This window comes from Gymnogyps californianus, chromosome Z (assembly GCF_018139145.2).
Source record: "Gymnogyps californianus isolate 813 chromosome Z, ASM1813914v2, whole genome shotgun sequence".
NCBI lineage: Eukaryota > Metazoa > Chordata > Aves > Accipitriformes > Cathartidae > Gymnogyps > Gymnogyps californianus.
This window is the reverse complement of record NC_059500.1, coordinates 73,113,236-73,136,541: the sequence shown is the minus strand read 5'-3', so window position 1 is coordinate 73,136,541 and position 23,306 is coordinate 73,113,236. Positions and strand designations below refer to the sequence as shown.

Sequence of the window (23,306 nt, the reverse complement as noted above, 5' to 3'; positions counted from 1 at the left end):
CATTGCCCGGGAAATGGGCTGTGTGCTCTGCTCCTGCTCTGGTGTTGGCACATCAGCCATCCTGTGTCCCCAAAGCATGTGGGCATCAGGGCAGTGCAATTTAGACCACTGTCATGCTCTTGCAGGCAAACTGCCCAAGGAAATATCTTCCTCGCCTCAAAAGCAGCGATACTGGGGGACCTTCTCCACTACGCTGGGGGAAAACAGCATGTTTCAACCACAAGCCCCTCTTATGGGAGCATCTAGCTTCTCTCTCCTCCCCAGCTCACCCTCACGACCATCCCTTGGGACTCAGTGCTGAACGGCTGGGAAGGGTCATGTTTGTCAACTGTCCATCATATACTACAGTCCATCAGGACCCCCAGATGGCTGCACCCCCTTCTTTCCCCGTGCATTCACAGCGAGGCCAGCTGCAAGCTGCTTGCTTCATACAGCGGCAAACATGGGGCTACAGATGGGCTGGGGGTTCAAAGCGATCCCTCGAGCTTGTTAGTAGAGGGAGGACAACCTGTTTACTTTGACAGGGACAGCAGCTTGCTCGGTGGGTGGCTGCAGAAACCTCAGCACACAGCTGGACAGATGCAGGATGGCTTGTCTGTCATGTTGGCTTGGAGTCTCCTGGCCACAAGAGTTCGAAGGCTGCAAAATCTGGAGTCAATCTAGTAATGAACAGCTCCAGCCAGCAGCTACTGCCTGCAGCCACGGGGCAGCAGGACAACAGGGGACTCTGGCTGGGAGGACTGGGATGGAGGCTCCCCTGTGCCCTGGGCTGGCGGCTCAGCTCCACCCTGCCCTGCCGGGATGGTGGGCTCCGCGCTCCCTGAGGGGGTGAGTGTGTTAGTGTGCTCGGGAGGACGGAGGTGACAGCTGGGCAGACTTCTTGGGGGGACAGGGGACACTGGGACCCAGGCTCTGTGGTGAGAGGTGTTATGGCCATGAGTCCTTTCTGACAGCTCTGGGCACCTTTTCTCCAGCCTTGCTGCCTCCCTTACCTTCCGCTTTGAAGGACCTGTGCCCGGTGGCCCCGTGGTTTGCAATGTCCCTAAGCTGGTGGCTGGCTCCTGGCTGGGCTGGGTTAGCACTGAGCCCTTCTTGGGAATTCCCTGCACAGATGCCACGAGGTTTATTAGCCCATGTGCTTTTATGCAGGAGTGTGACTGCAAAAGCTGTTTGCAGAAACAGGCTGGAGCTGTTTGCAAACCTTCCAGGCTGGGTCTTTGCCTTAATCTTTGTGATTAGCTCAAATGGAAAGGAACAGCTGGGCAGCTGGGGAGCCTGGGAAGTGGGACAAACACATGTGAGATCCAAAGCTTCCCAGAAATTGCACTGTGTTGAGTTTAGTGCCGAGGGACTGGAAGGACAGCTTTTTATGGGGGCATCCTCAGAGTGGGAGAAGGGAGCGGGAAGTGTGTGGCGTGCCGGTGGCTTTGGCCAGCAGACGATCTGGCAGCCAGGGATGGGCAGGAGAGCCCTGGCTGTGCTGTGAGGGCAGAGGAAGGTGTGGGTGCCACATCTCCCTTTGTTTCTTGTTCCTCGGGGCTTCTGCTTACATGGTTTGATGTTTAAGGCTGGAGGAGACCACTGGGGTGCCCAGTCTTAGCCCTGTGCAGTGCAGACCACAGACGACCATGAGATTGCTCTGGGGCAGGGAGGCATTGCTGCCTGCGTGGAGACCCACGAGGGTTGCTGCCGATCCCCCGGTGGGTTTGGTGGGGGGCCCGGGCTGCAGGTCTTCTTTCTGCACCCAGCTGTTCTCGGGGAGCTTGGGGCCAGCACGCTGGGGTCTCTCACGGTCAAGGGACTGCGGCGGAGGTGGATGGACCCAGCATGTTATTTCAGGGAGGTCCTCAAAGGGACATTTGGAAGTACAATGTCAGATGAGCTGCGCCCACCCCAGAAGAGCTCTTCTAATGTCCTGCGTCACTCACTTTAGCATATATAAAATGCCTATTCCAGCAAAGCGTGCCGAGCACAGGCACGGGCCAAGTCTCGGGACAGCGGGGATTTCCAGAAGATTTAGAAGAAAATGTTATGCCAATATTTGACAGGGGTACAGGGGTGACCAGAAAGATGGTGCACGTGTCTGGGAAGACACTTAGCCCCTAGCACATACCTAAGCTGGAGGACGTCTCCGGCAATCGAAAGTTTTTAAATAAAATGGGATTTTTTCCTGAAAGCTGTATGTGACCCAGGAGATCCCAAGGCAGATAACATCAAGTGGGAAGGGAGAGCGGCTTGACCTCCAAGAGCTGCTTGGATGTTTGGAGCATTATCCTTATCTTTGCAGTGCTCTAGCCAAAGCGGCTGTGTGCGATCTCGGCTGGACGCACAGCTTGGGCTCGGCAGCCTGGAAATATGCTTAATCTTTTAATTCCCTGTGATACATGAGCAATTGTAAATTTCACAGGTTCCAGGAAGATCTGTTGTCCTGGGCAAAGAGGCTAATATCATAAGGACAGGAGATGAAAAGGCACTCAACAAGAGGCAGGGAGGAGATGGGGTTAGTGTGATGGGCCTGATGATGGGAGGTGGGGTTCCCCCGAGCAGAGGTTACTTACATGAGGGGCTGGAGCCATGCAGAGGTGCAAGGTCGACCGCCCAGCCTGGCTGTCCCAGCCTCCCCTTTTGGAGAGGAGAGTGTTTTGTGTGCTTTCCGTTGTAAACATGCTACCCAGCCTTTGCTTTTATGCTCCAAACCCTCTCCCCAAACCTGCTCAGACCAATCTTTATGTGTGCTAGTGCTGCCCTGGCACAGGGTGAGCCAGCCAGACGGGGACACACAACCTCCCCGGAGCAGCAGGGCCATTGCAGACAGGAGCAGAGGAAGATGGGGGGGTCCTGCACCCCAGGGGAGTTCAGGGCATCATGCCAGACTGTGGTGGGGCTGTGCTGAGGCTTGTGCCCTCGTTCCCTGCCCCTGAGTGCTGTCACTCCTCTGGCAAGGGGAGCTGTGGGGCTGGCGGGGTCTTACTGTTTGGAAGAGAAAATACAGATGGTGCTTCAGAGGAAATCCTGCTTTGTCAAAAAAGCACGTGGTGCCCCTTTCCTTGGTACCGGAGGCATCAGACAAATAGAGGGGGTGCCTGTGTGGGGTCTGAAGCCCCTTATCTGCAGCTCTGAACACTGCAGCACTGCCAGCATCACGGGTAACCATGCCCTCTGTCCATGCCCACCTGGGAAGCAGCAGGAGATGCTCTGAACTCTGCTCCCTGCCTCTCCTGCTCTGGATTTTAGCTCCAAGATTGGGTTTCCGTCTCTGGCCACAAAGCTTTGGCTGTTGGATCATGAAGGGATGCTACGTTGTGTGACGAGGAGGGGAGATGCTTTAGCCTTTGGTTTTCCAGGCTTGGTGCAAAGGTCCTTTCACTGGGCAGCTAGCATGCAGCTCCTGGGGGGAGCTGGGCTCTGGGCTTGCAGACCCCCGGCGGTCCTGCTCCCAGAGGTGGGAGCACAAGGTGAATACAAAGAGAGCAGGAACATCCCCAGAGCTTTCAGCACCGAAACGGCACACAATCCTCTGATGCTGTACATCTTCCCCCTCTCCCTCCAGCGAGGCTGTTGTTTTGCAATGCTGGCAACTCTCACAGAGACCTTCGGTACTGGAGCAGAGCCCTGCGCAGATGGGAATTAGGGCCATGGCCCTTGTGGTCTTCCTGGGGGTGCAAAATCCCCTTCCTGATTGCAACCACAGTCAATTACTGTTGGGATACATGGGGCATGATCTGGTCTGAATCTCATCTTGGCAGCCTTGAGCTCCTCCAGACCTCTGCAACATGTAGGGTCTGCTCTGCTGCCAAGGTGTCGGGACAGGACCCATCAGGGGAGGCAGAGATGGGACCTCAGGTCCTGAGATAGGGAGTTGGACCTTCAGAGCGCACACACTGCGGTGCCCCATGGGTGTGTGCAGAGCCGCCCAACAGCTGGGCCACCAGAGGTAGATCTGCTTTGAGTGCACAGGGATGTCCCTCTATCCAGTGTCTACATGCCACAACAGCCCTGGCTGCGTTAAGACCATCTTGTTGCCTCCATCGCCCTCTGCAAAGGGGAACGGGCCTCATGTGTCGCACTGAACTGGTCTCTAAGGGGAGGCAGAAGAGAAGAGGCACCCGCCAGAGTACAGGAAAAACAGTGTTTGGAACTGGGACTCTGCTTGACATGCCGCAGCCGGCTGGCGAGTATCTGAGCTCTTTGGTTCGGTGGGTGGCTGCAGGCGGTGTGCGATGGGCTGAGAGCAGTGCGAGGGGCTGGAAATTCCCTTTGGGGCTGGGGATCAGGCGAGACGGCTGTTTACAGCAAGGGAAGAGCTGCAGGGCCAGAAGCTGGGAGACCTCCCGGCAGCATCCGCCTGCCAAGGCTCTGGAGACGCATCACAAGGATGGAGACAGGACACACCAGCCCATCGGGACAGAGCAGCTCTGGGCTGTGGGAAGTACCAGATGGGCCAAGGCAGATTGCTCATTCATCTCCCCAGGTCAGAGAGGAAGGGTTTGGGCTCTTCTCCAGAAGAGATACCAGCTTCCTCACTGTTTTCCAGCCAAGATCCTTTTTCCAGGACAACTCGGTCTTGTGGAGTGAGAAGCAGCTCATGATTTGGGAGCACAGGGGGACCATGGACATTTGGGTCAGGTTCATCCTGAGCTCTGACCTGATGGCATCCCTGGAGCAGCCTGGGGCTGTCTGGGGCTTTGGAAATGCTCCACAGTCTCCACAAAGTGCCACCAGTTCTCCATCCCTGGGAAGGCCAGGGGTCCCTCCTGCCCATTGTAGGATTTCCTTGTGATGTATTGGGTGGAGGGTGTATCTGATGTTTCTTGTTTTGTGGAGTGTTCCTCACGGAAACTGGATGTTGTAGCCATGAGAGAGCTCATATCGCAGTTACTGTGGGGAACAAACTGTTGGCCATGGCCAACGAGTGACGGAGAACTGCTTACTGCTCTCTGGTCTGGCCCTGCAGCTTTGAGTCAGTAAATGTGCCCGGTGAATACTGTTGTGGGGCAAATCTGGTGGGACATTACGTGTTTAGGTGCCTGTGAAGGCTGCACACCAGTCTCCCGCCTCATTAGAGACATCTATTAAAACTTCCCCAGTGCTATAAGGGGAGGTTCTGGCTTAGATATGAGCCATATCCCTCCTCATCCTTTTTTCAAAGCCTTATCCTTTTTTTTTTTTTTCTGAAAGGCTGACTCCAGAACTGGATGGTGTCAGCAGTGGTCTGCTGATGTATGTGTGCACGAGGGTACATCAACTCCAATGCCCTGTTTGTGATTCCCTGGCATGTGTGCCAGCCACACATTTTATAAGTACAGGTTATTTTGGCTGCTGAAACTGTTAAGACTGGACAGCAGGGCTATCTGGGTTGTGCTGACAGAAGAGGAATTGACCTGATTGATTGATCATGACAGTGGGCTCAGTCGATGATAGCTCCTGGCCTGCTGTCAGACAGGATGAACATAACCATTGCTTCTGTCCTTCATGTCTATCAAAATAAAGCTCCCTGGCTGTTGTATTTTGGCCTCCGTGGCAGAAGGAGGTTGGCTCTTGCAGTTTGTGCTTGCAGTGGTCCCACCTGAGGCTTCCACAGCATCGTGGGCAGAGTTGGAGTGGGCTCGTGAAGCTCTAACCAGGGAGTAGAAAGGTGTTCATGCGGGATACAGCAGATGTACTGGTTTTGGCTGGGATAGAGTCCTTTTTGGCAACCAACGTGGTGCTCGAAGGGTTCAAGATAATGACAGATTTGATTGGAGTGTGCTAGACCGAATTTATAGCTGTTATAGCTGTTTAGCTACTAATTGGCAGGCTCCTGTGCTTGCCATGAGGCTTGCTTGCCTTATGGTATATTAGAGTCTAGAGCTGGTTAGTGGCTGCTTTTTGCTTTTGCTGCTTGCCATACTGCTTATTGTCTTACCCTGCCGTGCCCGCGAACATTTTGATAACAGGAATGGCGATGCACCTGGGCTGGCAGATGGCCAGGGCATTGCTGCTGTTCCTGTGCTGCTGTACTGGACACGCTGGAACTCCAGTGTGAACTCGAGTTGAAGGGACTGTGACCTGTGGATGAGTCCACGTGGGAGCAGGTGCACCCCAAGGTGTCTGTGGCTGTGGATATGTCCACGTTGCAGCAGGTACACATTGAAGTGTCTGTGGCCATGGATAAGTCCACGCCACAGCAGGTATACCCCTGAAGAGACTGTGGCCCATGGATAAGGCCACACTGGAGCAAGAACACTCCTAAGAGATTGCGGCCCACAGATAAGGCCATGCCAGAGCAGGTTCTCCCCTGAAGGGACTGTGGCCCATGGATAAGTCTACAGTGGAGCAGGGGCAAGGGGAGGGGTTAATTGCAATGTTAAACCCTATGGTCTGATCCATAGGGACCAGGGGTGGAGATTGTAATGGATATACCTTTACATTGTTGTAACCCATGATTTGAGTTGCATGTTGTAGGAATTCCTGTAGCAGGAACCACCTGAATCAGTGGAGGACAAGCCTCACAAGAGGCAGTGCAAGTGCAGCAGTGACCAGACCTGAGCTGGCTTTGATGCCCGATAACTCCACGCAACACACCACCTCTCCTGTCCTGAGTGACCACCATAACAGATGGATCCCAAAGTCATGTACTAAATGAACTCAATGGACATTTTGTGGACATTTTACAGGGGTGGCCAATAGGCTAAGGGACTGATATCTGTCTATAAATCAAAGGACAGGAAGATTGGGGGGAGGTGGTTAATAAGGATGTATCGGATGGTGTGGGACCTGAGTATGACATAAATGGCATCAAGGGGTGGAGATTGTACTGGTTTTGTCTAGGATAGAGGTAATTGTCTTCATAGTAGCTCGTGTGGTGCTGTGTTTTGGATTTGTGACCAAAACAGCGTTGATAACATAGGGATGTTTTAGTTATTGCTGAACAGTGTTTGCACAGGCTCAAGGCCTTTTCTGTAAGCTGGAGGTGCACGAGAAGTTGGGAGGGGACACAGCTGGGACAGCTGACCCCAACTGACCAAAGGGATATCCCATACCATATGGTGTTGTGCTCAGCAATAAAAGCTGGGGGAAAGAAGGAGGAGGGGGGACATTTGGAGTTACGGCGTTTGTCTTCCCAAGTAGCTGCTACACGTGATGAAGGTATTTACTTCATCAGCATGATGAAGGCTTTCCTGGAAGTGGTAAACACCTGTCTGCTGATGGGTAGGGAATTAATTCCTTATTTTGCTTTGCTTGTGCATGCAGCTTTTGCTTTACCTATTAAACTGTCTTTCATCTCAAGCCATGAGTTTTCTCACTTTTACCCTTCTGATTCTCTCTCCCATCCCACTTGAGGGGGAGTGAGCGAGCTGTAGGTTTAGCTGCTTACTGGGGTTAACCCACAACAGCAGATCAGCCTATTTTTAAGTTAAAGCTGTGCTACCCCTGGGTTGTAATGGGAAGGTGAAGCCACTGCTGTGAGTTGTTGGTGGGACACGTCCTGCCCAACTCAGCACTGAGCCTGAGTCTAATAACGCTCCGGAGAGAATGGGAAGAGATGGGAACAGGCAGAGAATGGTTTGTATCTGGAAACCCATGGGAAGATTCGGATCTGGCCTTGTCTCCCTGCCGAGTGGAGAGAGAAACCCAAGGAGCATGGGATAGACCACATCTGCCAGAGATGTGTCCTGAGGGGCTTCAGGGGCTGTGGCACTCATCTGAGTGATCCACTGTCCAGTGGGAGGTAGCTGTAGGTAACGCAGACAGCAGCATGGCCCGAGGATGCTCTCCCTGCCTATTGAGTAATGCCAACCATATCAACTGGTCTCGTAAACCTCTTTCTTGCCTCTGTAACCTTGCCTTGGTGCAGCCATGCGGGGTTTGCAATGCTGGCAACTGTCACAGGGACCTTCAGGTTTGGAGCGGAGCCCTGCACAGATGGAAATTTGGGCTGCAGCCCTCATGGTATTTTTGGGGGGAAAATTCCCCTTTGTGATTGCAACCACAGTCAGTCACTTCTGGGGGACATGGGACAGGGCCTGGGCTCAGCTTTGTCTTGGCAGCCCTGAGCTCCTCCAGATCTCTGCAACATGCATGGTCTGCTCTGCTGCCAAGGCGTTGGGATGGGACCTATCGGTGGGTACGGTGGTGTGTCTTCCCTTCTTCCTGATGCCTGAGCCAGGCACCCTCCAGGAGAGTCTTGCAAACTGTCTGGGCGACCTTCCCAGAGCTGCCGTTGCAGGGTCTGCAGGGCTTTGGCAGGCGGATGCTGCCGGGAGGTCTCCCGGCTTCTGGCCCTGCAGCTCTTCCCTTGCTGTAAACAGCCGTCTCGCCTGATCCGCAGCCCCAAAGGAATTTCCAGCCCCTCGCACTGCTCCCAGCCCATCGCACACTGCCTGCAGCCACCCACCGAACCAAAGAGCTCAGGTGCTTGCCAGCCGGCTGCGGCATGTCAAGCAGAGTCCCAGCTCCAAACACGCTTTTCCCCATGTTCAGGCCTGTGTCCCTTGCCTCCTCTTGGAGACACCAATTTGACGGCCAGGTCAGATGGCCAGTCTTGACTCCCCAGGTCTTTGGTGCACCTGGGTTAGTCCCTGCTCTGTGTGTGCCTGGGAGGAGGTTGCTCTGCATCATGCAGGTCTCCTTGGTGGCGCAGGGCGTTCCCTCTGCATTACTCCCGTTTGCCTGGGTGCCAAAATGAGCCTCAGGTCACTCCTCATGTCTCCAAGGGCTGGCCCCATGGTGGAGTCAGCTATTGCAGGGTTTTGATGGCTCCATCGCTCCGCCCTGCTGCTCCGAATTACTGTTAATTACAGTTAATGTTATATTTAGGTATGGAGTATATAACTTCTTCCTATCTTTTAACTATATCGGGGCGGGATGAGACCTGTCCATTGCGGAGCTGGGCTCCCGGAGCCCCCCGGCCGTTTCCGTCCCTTCCAGCAGCTGTTTCCTTTCCGTGCAGGCTGCTGGGAAGGGCTCGGCCGGCTGCTATTCGCGTGCCCTCCTGGCACTGGTGCTCCCTCTGATGCCAGGTCCCAATGCTTGTGGCCCATGAAGCTGGCAGGCAACGCGGGGGGTCTCTGCCTGGTGTCGGTGCCAGGCAGCTCCTAGCCCTGTGGGGCTTCACCTCCTTTCTCTTTTCTTTCTCTCTGCCTTTTGCATTTTCTACTGCTGCCTGGGCGTTGGGTGGCTGCTCTCCTGGTTGGGGTGGCCAGCTGAGCCATCACCAGGCACAGAGCCCCTCTCTGGTGTTTTCCAGTCTTGGCTGAAGCATATCCAGTTCCTAGTTTACGTATTGCTCTGATGTCTTCTGCAAACTCTCCAGAGCCTTCTCAATGTTTTGCTTCATTTCCCTTCGCCTGTCTTTAATTTCTCCATCTCCATTTCCCCCCTCCTGATGAACTTGCCACATGTGCCAGCTGCTGTTTGCTCTGGAGGCTGAATCCAGGATCTCCAGCCCATGGAGCTGAGCTCATGCCAGAAGCGTGGGGCAGAGCGGGCTGCTGGGCGGACGCCGGGCGTCTGCAGCACGACTCTGCCTGGTGTCAAGTACAAAGTCTGACGTCCCGAGGTGGAGAAGGAGCAGTTTCCTCTCCGACAACACTGAAGTGGCTTTTTTCTCAGCAGCTTCTCGAGTCTCTCTGAATTCACACGCCAGGACGATGCCTTTGCACGAAGCATACGCGTGTGCGCATCCCAGCCCGGACAGAGCCCAGCCAACTCACCCATTTCAAACTGCGCAGAGCTCCTGGCTCAGCTGGCCCACACGCCATGCCTTGTTTTGGGAGCTGCTGCTCGCTTTGCTGTAAGAGGATTTATGACTTGTTACATCTCCACTTTCAATGAACGCTGGGTTGGAGCCAGCAGTTTCCACTGAGTTTTATGCTGCCGTACGAGGAACCGTGGGATTTCTGGATGGAGGACTGATGTGCTTCTCGGTGGAAGAGGAGGGCTGGGCCTGTGGTTGGTGGAAGGGCTGAGGACTGGCTGAGAAGGGCACAGTTTTTGGGGGTTATGCAACCATCCGTTGAACCCTCTTCCCTGCGGCGTCTCCCACTCTCTGGCCTAGCATCTCTGCCAAGAGCAGGAGCCTCTCGCTGTGTCCCCTTTCCACCACAAACTTCGGCCACTCCATGGGGGTCTCCGCCATGCCATGGAGGGACAGGCTCTGAGCCATCACCCCTTTCAGCACTGAATATATTTCCCGGTGATGTAGTGCCAAATATGCACACTCACAACAGCCCGAGCCCAAAGGCTCCCCTGCGTTGGGTAATGCCTAGATGAGGAGGGCTGAGAGCTGAGAAACCCTGACCACGTGCTTTCCATGGGGAGACAAAACACAGATCCTGCCCAGTCCCTTGATTTTGGATCTGAGGGAACGCTACCAGGCAGCACCGCACGCCACGCAGAAGATGCTGTAGGAAGAGGGCATCTTTCCACGGCACAGGACCCGCTCGGGTCCCTCTCAGCTCGCTCACTATCCCCCTGCACATTTTCCAGCAGCGAGTCTGTCCTGCCCCAACGCGGCTGAGCCACTCTGCAGGCATGCTAGCAACCAAAGGGTTAACTCCTTGCACCCACACCCAGCTGGGAAACCAAATTTCCACCTGGGGTGTACAGAGGGGGGGGGGGGCAAACTTCTCCTGACCGAAGACCCTCTCCAAGCCCAGCCGGCTCCAGCGCCTGTGTGCGGGGAGGGGACTCCCGGGGAGCCGGCTTCCCTGCCCTTCCCAGCACGTTGTGCTCATCCTGCTCTTCCCATCAGCCTTGCCGAACGCCGGGGGACGGCGTGGCAGCCAGCGGGGAGCCTGCCCGGCTCGTGTGCCGCTAGCTTCCAGCAATTCTTTCCTGCTTCCGAGGACAGTTTCTCTATATGGCTTTTCTATACGGTGTGCCTGGCAGGCAGCCTGCTCCCCTTCCCAGCCATGGGGGTTTTCCACACTGGGCTTTGAAAACTACCTCTGCACTGGGTCCTGGGAATCGGGCCTCTGCAGGAAGGAATTTGCTGGTCAGCGGGTTGAGCTGAGCTGTGCGACCCTGTTCCTGTTAGCAGTGACTTTAACTTGGAGGCAGCATCCAGAAGGATTTGGAAATTCCCAGTCCCCCTGGTTGGCTCCCCTCGATGCCTTCGGTCCGTGCATGTACCCGAGGAGCCTCTGCTCCCAGCCCGAGCCACCTGGGGAGCAGACCCTGCTGTCTAGTTAAGCGGGACAGAGCTGGGGCTTTTGCAGGGCTGAAGGGCAGCCCAGGGCTGGGTGAGTGGAGGGCTGAGGGGTCAGGAGAGAGGACCTCCTGGCATTACGGGGTGAGATGCCAGGAAACTAATGCTGGAAGCCAGGGAAGTAATTTGTAGGTGAACCCCAGGCTCTGGTGCTGGGGTGCTGGGTGCAAACATGGAAACCATTTGGGACAGAGGCTTGAATGAGTCCCTCCAAGCTGCCACAGTGGTTTCACTGCCTGGGAAAGGCTCACAAGCAAGGTGGTTTGGTGACCTTTGCTATGGTCCCACTGTTTTTGCACACTCGGTGTGCGGGGACAGTGTAGTGTCTGCCTAGGACACCCTCCCCTCTTCCTGCAGTCTGGGGGTCCCTCCACCACAGGGATGCACAGAGGGCTGGAGCTGAGGTGCCCAAGCATGGGGTAGCTGGAGGCACCATTGCACGAAGCCCTGTTGCAAAGGCTCTGTACAGTGTCTGACACAGACCCTGGGGCCAAAAAGTGGTTCCCTGTAGCTGAGACACCGTAGAGGGGCACCCTGCCTGGTTATGTCCCCCTCCCTGTGTCTGCCTCCATCCTGCACCTCTGAGCTCTGGGAAAAGGCTGGTGGCTGCAGGAGCCCAAGCTGGTAAGAAATGGGTTTATGTGGGTGCATGCAAGAAATTGCACCTGGCCAGAGCGGCTGCTGGAGGCTGCTGGTGTTGGAGAGCCCTAAAAAGCCTTGCTTCCACCCTCCACCCCTGGCAGCTCCTCTGTATTCCAAAAGTTCAGTCTGCCTTGCGACCCCCTGCAAACAGGGATGCTCACCCCTCTCATTGCCAGAAGCTCCCTGCTTTCTCCCTGAGCTGAGGGGACAGGTGACGGAGCAAGGCACTTGGAGAGGAAGGAGTGAAAGGAGGGCTCTGAGGGAAGGGAGGCAGCAGGGAAGATGGGGCACAGACCCCCAGGCCAGTTTGCATGGGCCTGCTGCTCAGGCATGCAGGTGCATCTGCATTGCTCAGCCAGAGCAATGGGCAAGTACCCCTGCCCTTAGTTTGTTCCCTCCTGGGTCCTCTCCAACCACCTTCCCTGGAAGGATTGGAGTGAGGGTCTGCTCAGCTGGCTGCTTTCTTCAGGGTGCAAATCACAGCAACCAGAGAATTGCCAAAGACTGATGCTTGTGAAGGGAACCTGTGCCCTGACCCTACTCAGCAGCTCAGACCGTGTTTGTGGCTGGCCTCTGGCCAGAGGATGCTGCTGCGGTATCTTGAAAACACGCAGAGAGCCAGGGACTTTCCAGGCGCCTGCTGCCGCGGCTGGGACTGGGCAAGGAAGGGATCTGGCTCCGCGCTGGGACCGCAGAGCTCTCCTGGGCTCCTTTGGGAGCAGAGGGAGCCCTGGGCTGGACTGGTCTGTGCTGGGGGCAACCTGTGACATGTCTCCCCTCCCTCCATATCACTTGTCCTGATACCACATAGGCTCTGGGAGAGACTTGACCAGGGTGGATGGCTATGGCATCAGTGCTCCTCCAGCTTCTCCAGCACAGGGACAGTGTTCAAGCCATGCCAGGGGTGGGGGTTCATCCAGGTGCTCAGCACCTGGGCACTGCTGCCTGGAGAGATTGCACAGGTAAGGGCTGGAAAGGCAATAAGTGCCAGCATGGCTCTCCTTTTCCTGCCCTGTCCTGATGCCACTGGTGCTTGGGGTTGGAGGATGGGTGCCAGCACATAGGATGCCTCCACAGACCAGTTCCCCATGCTGCCAAGCACCCTGGGGAGATGCATGCACAGGCGACCGCTGCTGCCCATGGCCTGTGCCTGCCGCATGCCCCAGGGGTTGCTGCCCGAGGGCACACCAACCTTGGTGGTGCACGAGTGTGTGGGGAGCTGCCTCCCCCCATCTGGGCGCTGGGCACACAGGCACCCCCCAGCACGGGAGCTCCCTTTCTCTTCGGCATGGGTGATGGAGGAAGCCCCAGGAGTGCCGCCCTGGATCCCAAGCTGCCCCAGGCACCCAACTTGTCCCCGAGGAAGGCAGCAAGCTGCTGCAGCTTGCCGGTCTCCTTGCCCAAGAGAGGGCTGCAAGGCAGTTGTTGGTGAGCCCCCCTGCCATGACTCCAGCATTGCCCCCTCCCTGCTGAGGGAGGCAAGAGTGTGGGCATCTTATCGCAGCTCTGCTTTCTACAGCAGCCGGGACTTTGGTCACCCCCTGGGTTACTCATTGCCTTTGATAACTCTTTATGAGGGTCCTTATCAGGAACCGGTGAAAAGTCCTGGGGCTGCACTCCAGGTTGCAGGCAGTGGGGCCTGGGAAGGGGCTTGGCCCCCACTGGCATCGGCTAGACTCCATCGGGGCCCTGCATCCCATCGGGGCTCCCAGGACACAGCTGACATGGGCAGCAGGACCGGGCTGGCCGAGGACCTGGAGGGTAGGGCGGGCAAAGAGGGGCTGTGAGCAGTGGGGTGGTGAAGCTGGGGATGGGATGGCAAAGGGGGCTCCTTGCTGGTGGGGGCTGCCCAGGGGGGCTGGAGAGATGCCAGGGCCTGGCTTTTCTCAGGGGGGCTCTGGGGCAGGGCAAGAGGCAGTGGCACGGGATGCATCAAGGGAAATTCCAATTAAATAGTGGGGAAAATGTTTTCAACATGAGAGCATTTCAAGCACTGGAACAGGTTGCCCAAAGCGGTTGTGAAACCTCCATCCTTGGTCTCTTCCAGACCATGCCCTGGTGATCGTATGAAAATGTGGAGATCTCTGGCCATCCCCTCCTCAGAGCAGGTCTGGTGTTACACTGGGTTGCTCAGGACTTGGTCCAGCCACATGGCCATCTCTTTGGGTGGCTTTTGCCACCACAGGGGTGCACTGTGGGCTCCTGTTCAGCTCCCCCGGGTCCACTTCTGCATAGCCCCCATCTTGCCAGTCATGCCCAACCTGTCCAGCTGCACAGGGTCATGCCATCGTGCTCGTGGGACTTCGCATCTTGTCAGTGTTAAACCTCAGGAGGTTCCCGTCAGCCCATTCCTCCAGCTGGTCGAGGTCCTTCCTCATCCTCGGCTCCCCACAATTTGCTATCAGCACCAACGTATGGTGGGCTGTGCTATCTCCCCTAGTCCCATTTGCAGTCTGGCCCTTGCACATCCCAGCCCTACAGATGTGTTCAGCTGTTTGGTGAGATCCCCGAGGCAGCCAGACAGGGATGGGGGCTCAGGGGTCTGGGATGTGGGGTCACCCTGAGCCCCTTCTCACCTCTGTGGGGTGGGTGGCTGGGCTCGGGAGAAAAGCATGAGGTGGGGAGCAAAACAGATTGACTCCTTGGTTTCCCTAATGGCTTGGCCACCCGCCAGGGTCCCTGCCTGGGGAACAGACAGGCAAGCAGCAACACCCGACCCTCTGAGAGCAGGTAACGGCAGGTTGCAAGACTAGGTAGGAAACCGGAGCCCACAAACTCATCTAGCCGTGATAGGGGCCATGTCTCCAGCGTGCCCCACACCTGGCACCCCCCACCATGATGGGCAGCTGGGAACAAGACAGGACGCATCTGTAAAGGGGGACTTGCAGCTTACAGGAATCCCCCACCCTCCCGCTTCTCCATCACCCAGCCCTCGGCCGGCTGGTGGGCTGCCTGCCAGGCTGGCCGAAAATGAAAACAAAGCGTCCGGAGATAAATAGAAGCAGCCTCGGCACAAGGCAGCAGTGTGCGTCCTGCTCCCCAGCCTTGCCCAGCTCAGCACCCGCGGCACCCGCCATGGCTCTGCGCCTCCTCCTGCTGCTGGTCCTGCTGGCTGCTACCCTCCTCACTGCCCAGGCTCAAGGTGAGGGGCGCGAAGCCCTCCTGCCCGCCTGCGGGTGGGATGGGGCAGGGGATATGGGTGCTCGGCGGGGTCTGCGCGGAGTGCTGTGTGCTGCGGTTGCAGTGCACAGGGGGTGTTTGCGGTGCATTTGGGTGCGTGCGTGGCTGCAGGTGTGGGGTTTGCAGTGCAGTTGTGTGTAGGGGGGGGTGTGTGTGTGTGCACGTCTGGTTGGTGTGTGGTGCTGGCTTGCAGTGCTTGCTTGGCTTGGGAGTGTGTGTGTGTGCACGTGGCTGGTGGGGCAGCGGCATCCCAAGCTGAAAAGTGCGGGCAGAAGAACAAGGTTCAGTGCCTTTGCAAGGAGCTCGTCTCTGCCTCAGTTTCCCCTCTGCTGGCAGTGAAATTGGTGTGACATATCCCCGCGGCAGGGTCCGACCTGCAACTGGGCACTGGGGTTGAGAGCTCCCACCCTCACGTGCTGCCCCAGCATCTCTCCCACGAATGAGACCAAGCAAGCCCTGTGCTGTCAGCCGGCCATGCTGTGCTCCCCCGGGGCTGGGAAGGTGCCCTGGCTCGGTGAGGGTCTGAAATCCCATGTTCCCTGCTTGTTCCCAGGCATTGGCAGCTCGGTCTCGGACTGCTGCCTGAAGCACAGCCGGAGAGCCATCCCCAGCAGCTGGGTGAAGTCCTACAGCATCCAGGGACCTGAGTCGGGATGTGTGCTGCATGCTGTCGTGTAAGTACCCCGCTGCGGTTGGGACCATCCGGAGCAGTTTGGCTCCAGCCAAACCCTCCCTCTCCATGTCCTCCCCCTGCCCGCCCCCAGCAAACCTTTCTGCCTGCACCCCAGGTTTACCACCAAGAAGAACAAGAAAATCTGCGCCTCTCCCACCGACCCCGCTGTCCAGAAACTGATGCAGAACCTGGACAAGAAGGTCAAGAATGACAAGAAGGACAAGAAGAAGGGACAGTCCCCACGTCCCAGGGGCAGACCCAAGCGGCAGAGGCGGCAGCGGGTCTAAGTCAGGCCTGAAGAGGTAGGTGGGGGGGAGCGGGGGCCAGCAGGGTGATGGGGTGAGGGTGCTGCCCCCCATCCCAGATCCTTCCCCGAGGAAGGGTGGGTGTCTGGCTCCTGGGGCCGAGCCCGGGAGGGCTGCCAGAGCCGTGGCTGGAGACCAGACGTGCTTAGAGCATGGCTCCTTCGTGGTCTGTGCTTGCCTTAAAATCAGATTTCTTTCTGCAGCCATTGGGACAAGGCAATCCTTGGGGACAGGCAAGACACATCACGCAGGGCAATGGCCCCCCGGCTGGGGTGGGTGCTCTCGCTGAGACCCTCTCCACCTCACCCCCCTCTTCTTGCCTTCCTTAGGACGGATGCCTTCCCCACCGATGACCGACCCACTGCCTGGCAATGGACATCCACAGACCACCCACCCGCCTGCTGGCCCCGGGGCGAGGACGGGGCTGGCTGAGGGGGCTGCCCTCTGCTCCACAGCCCCCTCGGCACTGCCGTGCCTGCTGCAGAGATCCCCCCAGCCGGGACCCCCTCCACCGGCTGGGTGCTCTCGGCGGCGGGGGGCACCCAGGTCCTCGCTCGCCCCACAGCTACGGCAGCGGGGACCTGGACCCGCATGGGAGCTGAGCTGCAGCCCCAAGGGGAAAGCAGGCAGCCTTCCCACCAGAGGGGATTTTTGTAGCCTGGCAGGATGGCAGCTTTTCCTGTGACTTTTTTGGAGGGTTTTATACATTGGTATTTATATTTAAAGACTGTGCTTTCATTCAGTCTTCCTGGAAGGCTCTGCTTCTGGCTCCTTGTGCTTCACAGAGTACCCTTTATGCTGCAGGCTGGCTTTTCTGGAAGATTACTCTTATTTTTCTACCAAATAAATGATGGCTGCATTTCATTTCCCTCTCACCTCTTTGCTCCTTTTTGGCTTGCAGGGCTTTGGGGTGCCAGGCAGGTCCTATGTCCCCATGGTCCTGCCTGGGCTGCTTGCTGGGCGCTTCCTTGCAGGGCAATTAATAGTGGCTGAGATGGAGAGTTTGGGGACAGTGGGGGTGACAGTGTGGCTGTATGTCTGGGCTGTTCTAGGCTTCCCCTTTGGCTTTTATAGTGTGCTGTTGCAGTGTAGTTTGTAGGAAGATAGTCAGGACCTGTCCCTTTGATTTTTTATTTTTTTTAGGTACAAAACTGCAATGAAATCAGAACAACTTGTTCGTTTTAGTGGAATTTTACCCTTTTATCTCCCTTGGTTTTGCTGTTGTCAGAGATTCAGACATTATTAAGCCAAATGCTTTGTTTCCTGAAAAAAAAAAGAAACTCTCATATACTTTCTTCCCAAGTCTGAAAAGCCCACATAGTGAAAACGGCACATGAGACTGTGCAGGTAGGGGAATAGAAGACTTTGCAAAATTCATTGCAGACATGCTGCAGCCGTTTGAGAGCAGCTCTATCCCAAACCTTCAGTAAAATGAGAAGTCACTAACCTGAGGACACCGTAAGGTGAGACTGCAAGTAGAGGGGGGACAGACCTCTGGGACAGGGCTGGTGGGGAAACGGCATCTCCCCTGTGCTTGCAAACCACCTCCAGCATGCTGAGAAGGAGCAAGGGAGCTTGAAAGGCTGTGCCGCAGCTGTAGTGCTATTATCTGCTTGCAGAGTGTTCAGACGTGGACTTTGGTCAGTAAAGGTCTAGTAAGTCATATAATCGCAATAATAGGATTTGCGGGGCTTAACAGTATCAGCAAAGGCTGTGTGTTGGCTGGAGTAAAGTTTGTAGCTGAGTGTTTCTATCAAGCACATTTATCTGGCTAGATTGCTTATTAGGTGGGCATTTAGGTCTACTATTTTAAGGCTGTGTAAAGAAACTGTGAAGTCCAAGATACCAGCCCTGAGTATGGGACGGGTGCTGAGCTGGCTCCGTGCTGCCCTCTCCTCCGCGTGGGAGCACACGGCCATCTGCCAGATTGGCTTTTGGACAGGATGTGAGGCAATAAAATATATCCTTTACAACCAAACTCACTTCTTCTGGCTGTTGTGATGGGCTTCGGTGGGGCGGGAGGGGCTGCATGGGGGGCTGCTCTCCTGCCCCACACACTGTCATCTCCCCGGTCCTGGCTTTTACAGCCACCCTGGGCGCTGTGTCCCTGGGGTACAGGGGCTGGGAGCTGCTGGCACAGGAGAGGAGGACTGTGCATGTCCCCTCTCCTGCAGCTGTGTTGGCCAGCAAGGTGAAGCCATCCTGTTTGCTCATCCATCCCCACCAAGGGGTTCTGAGATGCCAGCAGACACGGGGGCACAAAGCAGTTTTGTACGTGGTGTCTTTTGCTCATGGCGGAGCTTTTCCCTCCGACTCTGACCCTCTCCAGACAAGCACTGCTTGCTCAAAGCAGGGGCTCTGTGCTCCCGGCTGCTTTGGGAAAACAATATTAAACGAAGTTATTAATGAGTCTGTGCTCTGGCCTGCGCTTTGCTGGGAGCCTGGGAACTGACACCCGCACACTGCGAGTCAGCCGGGGCTGCTGTGGGAGGGTAGAGGCAGCCCTGGGTCTGCTGGGGACACACTGCATCCAGCCCTGCAAGGCTGGCCCTGCCTTCTGCAGGACTCCTTTGTTGTGCTGGTCACAGTGTCAGGGGATTGTGAAATGATTGCAAAACCCCCGTAGAAACAAGGCCCAGCCGAATATGTCTGCAACCACAAACAGCAAAGCACGAGCAGATGGCAGGAGCGAGCCAGCATGTGAAATGTACCCTGGTGTCTCTGTGGCTGCAGAAGTGAACACTGTACAGGTGTTTTTTTCCCTTCAGAGGGTAGGTGGGCATTAGGCTAAAACAGGTTAAGAATACGTGCCCATGAGGGTGCTCTAATTTACCCTAAAATTTACCCTAAATCAGGACTTGTGGAAGAGCACCTGAGTTTGTTCCATGCTCAGGCACAGATACCTGCTCAGGAAGGCACACGTGAGCGTGGATACAGATGCACAAATGCAGCCCCACGTGTGCCTGCGCCTGCACGCGCATGGGCATTTGCACACCACTTCCAGCTTTACTGCAGAATGCTGCTTTTAAAGAAAATAAGGTGTCAGGGTTAGCGGGAGCCTCTTGCTGGTGAGGCAGGTGGCCGCAGTGCTGCCGCTGTGAGATGGCACCAGGGAAACACCTCCGAGGAGACTCCCTGCGAGAGGCTGAACGGAGAGGTGACGGGCTGGGATCTGGAGTGTGCAGCAGGGCCCAAAACCCCTTCCCCACAGAGGAGCTGAATCCACAGACCTCAGCTGAGACAAGCAATGTAAAGAAGATGCTCTAAGCTGATGCCACAGTGAAGCAGCAGAGGAGGATTCACACAGTCGTACCCCTGGGCAGGGCAAACCCCCTGCTTCACCCCACGTGCAAAGACAAGGCAGTGTCGATGCGGCGTGTACCAGGGCAGTGGGTGTGCAAGGGCTGTACAAGCGCCGCTGGCCATTCTGCAGAGAAGGCAAGAAAGTTGCAGCTGTGTCAGGCAAAGCACAAAGTTAGGAGAGCTCGGCCACCCTGGAGCAGAAAGGCTCCAGTGACAGCAGAAAGTAGCCAGACAAGACAGAAACCACAGAGTGCAGCCAAGAAAAGGGAAGTCTTGAACCTGGGCCAAATGATTAGTTCAAGTCGTTAGCTGGCGCAGACAGTGCTCCAGGCTTGTGCCGGCAGCGGAGCGTGCTGGGCTGCAGTGCTGGGCTGAACTCCGTCGAGGCTCACCTGGAGGCACACACGCCGGCTCCGTCCCTCCGCCCCGCACCATTCCCGAGAAGCTGGAGCCAGCTATGCTGCAGCAGCCCCGCGGGTGCCAAGGGCTGTTTCTGGGGCTGCGTGGGTGCTAGAGGGGCTGCGGTTTCCAGCTGAAGCTTCAAGGTGTTTTTTGGTGCTCTCTCCACCAACACTGCGCCTCCTGGGGTCTGCCATGGTCTTGAGAACCAAGAGGAGGTGCAGAAGCGGCTGGTGGGCGATAAGGACTCCCATCCTTCCTGCCCCAAGTATTTCCCAGTCCCAGCCATCCCTTGGCACCCATCCTGTCCTAGAGGTCCCCAGCCCAGAGCCTCCTCTCAACACTTTCTTCACCTACATGTAGCTCCCAAGTGCCCTCCTTCCCCTGTCCTCCATTTTGCTGGCTGGAGCCCCTCGGCTTTGGTGTGTCCTCATGCTGACGGTCCTCCTTCTGCTTGCCCAGACCCCCACATCCCTCCGCTTGCCTCCCATCCTCCTGGGGATTGCAGACCTGCTCCTGGGCTGCAGCTCTCCAAGGGGTGGTGGAAGAGCATCTGCTCTTCTCTGAGGATGTCTTGCAGCAGGGCCAGCATGAACCATGTCCCAGAGCTGCACCAGACCAAGAACCCCACAGCCTCCTCTGCCTGGTGTCAGTCTCAGAGCCAATAGAGCAGTGAAAGAGAGCAGCTTTCAGGGCTTTTGGTCCATCCTATGTGCTTTTACATCTCTCCAGAGGTGAGTTTGGGGTGCAGCCTCACTGGGCATCCTTCCTGCCAAGCCACATGGGAGATGACAAGGAAATTGCTGAGGGGCTGCTTTTTGCACAGGTCTCCAAGCTGTTCCCCAGACATCCCCTCCTGAAACCCCTGAAGAGGTTGCAGAGAGGAGGACAGACGGCATGACAGCAGGGAGCCAGGGCTGCGGGCATCCCACCTGGCCACTGCCATCTCGGTGCCATCACACCAAGTCTGAGGACATTTGCAGGAAGCACCCGGCTGGGAAACCGCGCAGCCCAAAGATGGTGCTGAGGGACACGTGTGTTGCAGGGACCCCGGGAGATGGGTGCTCACCTCGGGGGTGGTCGAACGGGACCCAGCTGAAGGGTCTTGGCTCTGCTGCCCATTGCCTACGGTGACCTCAACATCAATGGCACTGAAGGCAATGAGCGTTAAGGACAGATGGGCTCTAACAGAGCAGGAATTGGCACCTTCTGCATCCCTCTTAGCCAGATCTTCAGGACCATCTTTGCTCCCTCTGGGCAAAGTCATGGCTTGCTCTTTTTTTTTCCTTAACTCCATTTAAATCAGATTGACCAGATTCCCTCAGCTAGAGGAGAACCAGTGGGGCCCTGAGCCCCGTGGGCTGGCGGTGGCCCCAGTCCCTGTGCCACACCAGGACTGGGACTGCAATGGGAGCAATGCGGGAGGCTCCCTTGTGCCGGGAGATGCAAGGGAAATTGAAACAGCTGCAATGCCTGCCCAGTATTTCCCAATGAGGTAAATACAGCCAGGCCAGATCCTGCCCCAGGGACTGGCTGTGCCTGGAATTTGCTGAAATTCCCCCATTGCCCTTTCCAGCTCCGTAGCTTGGAGGTGGAAAGCAGAGCACTGCAAGGCACCCCGGGGAGCGCACCGGAGCCCATGAGCCCAGTGGGGAGCAGCCGCCCCGGGGGCTCCCGCAGCTGGCAGATCTCCGGGAGGGTGGCAGCATGCCTGGTGCTCCCCGAGGAGAGCCCGGGGATGGAAGTGATGCCCACACAGCCCATTTACATTTTGATGGGTTGGATTTCCCATGGGGATCCCCCCCATGCACGGTTTCCACTTTAATTAACAACTGCATTATTGAGGCTTCTGCAGGGGTGAGTGCTGAGGGATGCTTTGCACTGCCTGTGGTGTCCTTAGGGCTGGAGCTCCAGCACTCCCAAATTGCTCTGGATGAGGCTTAAATGGGTCAGCGCACATGATGCTCTCCCCTCTTCACAAATCATGCTAGATCCCCTGCCCGTTCCCTGCCTGCTTGTGCCTCTGAAGAGCCTGGACCCCGAAACACCCCCTCTTCCCCATCTGCGCCGTCTCTTCTGGTCCCCAAGGCTCAGCCCTGCGAGGGGGATGGGACGACCTCCCTGCATGCCACAGGGATGCACTTCAGAGATGACCACTCTCTTCTTAGAAATCCCACTGACCCCAGTGGAGGGGGGGAAAAACCCGTCACATTCCCCTTTCACAACGCGAGCGGAAAGCCCCTTTCCTCACACTCCGATGCCCCTCCTGGGGAGCAGAGGCGACTGAAGCAGCCGTGCTTTCACCCACTTGGCACCCAGACAGCTGCTGGGAGGAAGCAGAGCCTCTCTTTCCTGCCGCTGTGTCGGCAGGGACTGCGGGCAGCGGGAGGGCAGGGGGTCCCCTGCAGCCAGAGGCGGTTAAGGGGTTTATCCCCAGAAGGATATATTCCCAACACTGGACATGCTGCTTTCAGTGCGTGGCCAGCCGGGAGCCAGCAGCGGGTGGGAGCCCCTTGTGCCAGGAAAGTGGCAGGGGATTCCCCTGCTTGCCGTGGGGACCAGGTCCCCAGCAGTGCCTGGAGGGGAGTCCCACAGGACGGGACCCCAGCACCTCCCTGCACACCTTGCCAGTCCTTGGGCATGCTTTGGTAGCTGCCAAACCCACCGAACGTGCAAGGAGGCAAGGGTTTGCCGTCAGGTAGCACCTCCAGCATCCCTCACCGGTGGGTCAGGACTCTTGTTTTTGGGGGCACCTCTTTGCAGGGGGCTTCGTACTGTCAGTCCAGACCCCGGGGAGGAGCTGGCTCTGGTTAGGAGCGGCTGTACCTGGAGGCCTGGCCACCAGCATCAGCAGCCAGGAGTCATCGTCTTCCCTGCTGCAACTTCTCTTCGGAAGTGCCTCAGGGAGATCAAGTGGAGACCAGGTCCCAGAGCCAGTCTGCATCCCCAAGCCCACAGGGAGGCTGGGGCTGATGACTGACACTAATCCTCTGCCACCTAAATTCCCCTTCTGCCAGCCAAGATTTCTCTTCAATAGCTTGTGAGTGCTAGAAGAAGGCAGGTGCTGACTGAAGTTAAGCTGGCACATCCTGTTTATACCGCTCATCCTGCCCACCCACCCCTGCCTAACCCCTTTGGCACAGTGCCGGCTTGCCCAGGGCACAGGAGCGGCCGGAGGTGATGCTCTCCTGATGGAGGAGACCATGCCATGCACGAGGCTGGTGCTAGTGCCAGCACAGCGAGGGAGCACTTTGGCTGGTGGCATGGCTGGAGTCTCCTCTTGCTTCTTACCGTGGAGCTGGGAAGGGGCAGAGCTCGCTATCGCCTGCTGTTGAGAGGAGCAGAGGGACCTACTGAGGTCCCCGGGTCCCAGTCCTGTGTCTTGTCCCCAGGGAAATATTTGTCCCTGTGGAAGGGCTGTGGAGCACTCTCTGCTAAGGTGCCAGGCCAGGCCGAAGCTGGAGCAAGGGAGAGGGTGGAGGGATGGAGATCTTGCTCCAGGATTTGTTCATCCTTGTGGGGAAATATTTTTCCTACTATCAAAGGGAATTTCCCTGGGTGCAACTGGTGCCATTGCCTCTCATCCTGTCCATGGGCCCCTCCAAGAAGAGTC

At 56.8% G+C, this 23,306-nt stretch overlaps 1 protein-coding gene across 1 annotated transcript; it reads left to right on the top strand.

Moving 5' to 3' along the window:
- The first annotated feature begins 14,908 nt into the window (after positions 1 to 14,908).
- On the top strand, positions 14,909 to 17,963 carry CCL21 (C-C motif chemokine ligand 21). The gene is made up of 4 exons (XM_050913291.1): positions 14,909 to 14,975; positions 15,567 to 15,687; positions 15,802 to 15,988; positions 16,321 to 17,963. The coding sequence occupies exons 1-3, from the start codon at positions 14,909 to 14,911 to the stop codon at positions 15,971 to 15,973; spliced, it is 360 nt and encodes a 119-aa protein (XP_050769248.1). The 3' UTR covers positions 15,974 to 15,988; positions 16,321 to 17,963.
- Positions 17,964 to 23,306: the final 5,343 nt, after the last annotated feature.

Coding starts and splice junctions, on each gene's coding strand:
- CCL21 (XM_050913291.1), top strand. CDS start 14,909: ATGGCTCTGCGCCTCCTCCTGCTGCTGGTCCTGCTGGCTGCTACCCTC. Junction 14,976..15,566: donor CCTCACTGCCCAGGCTCAAG/GTGAGGGGCGCG, acceptor GCTTGTTCCCAG/GCATTGGCAGCTCGGTCTCG. Junction 15,688..15,801: donor TGTGTGCTGCATGCTGTCGT/GTAAGTACCCCG, acceptor CCTGCACCCCAG/GTTTACCACCAAGAAGAACA.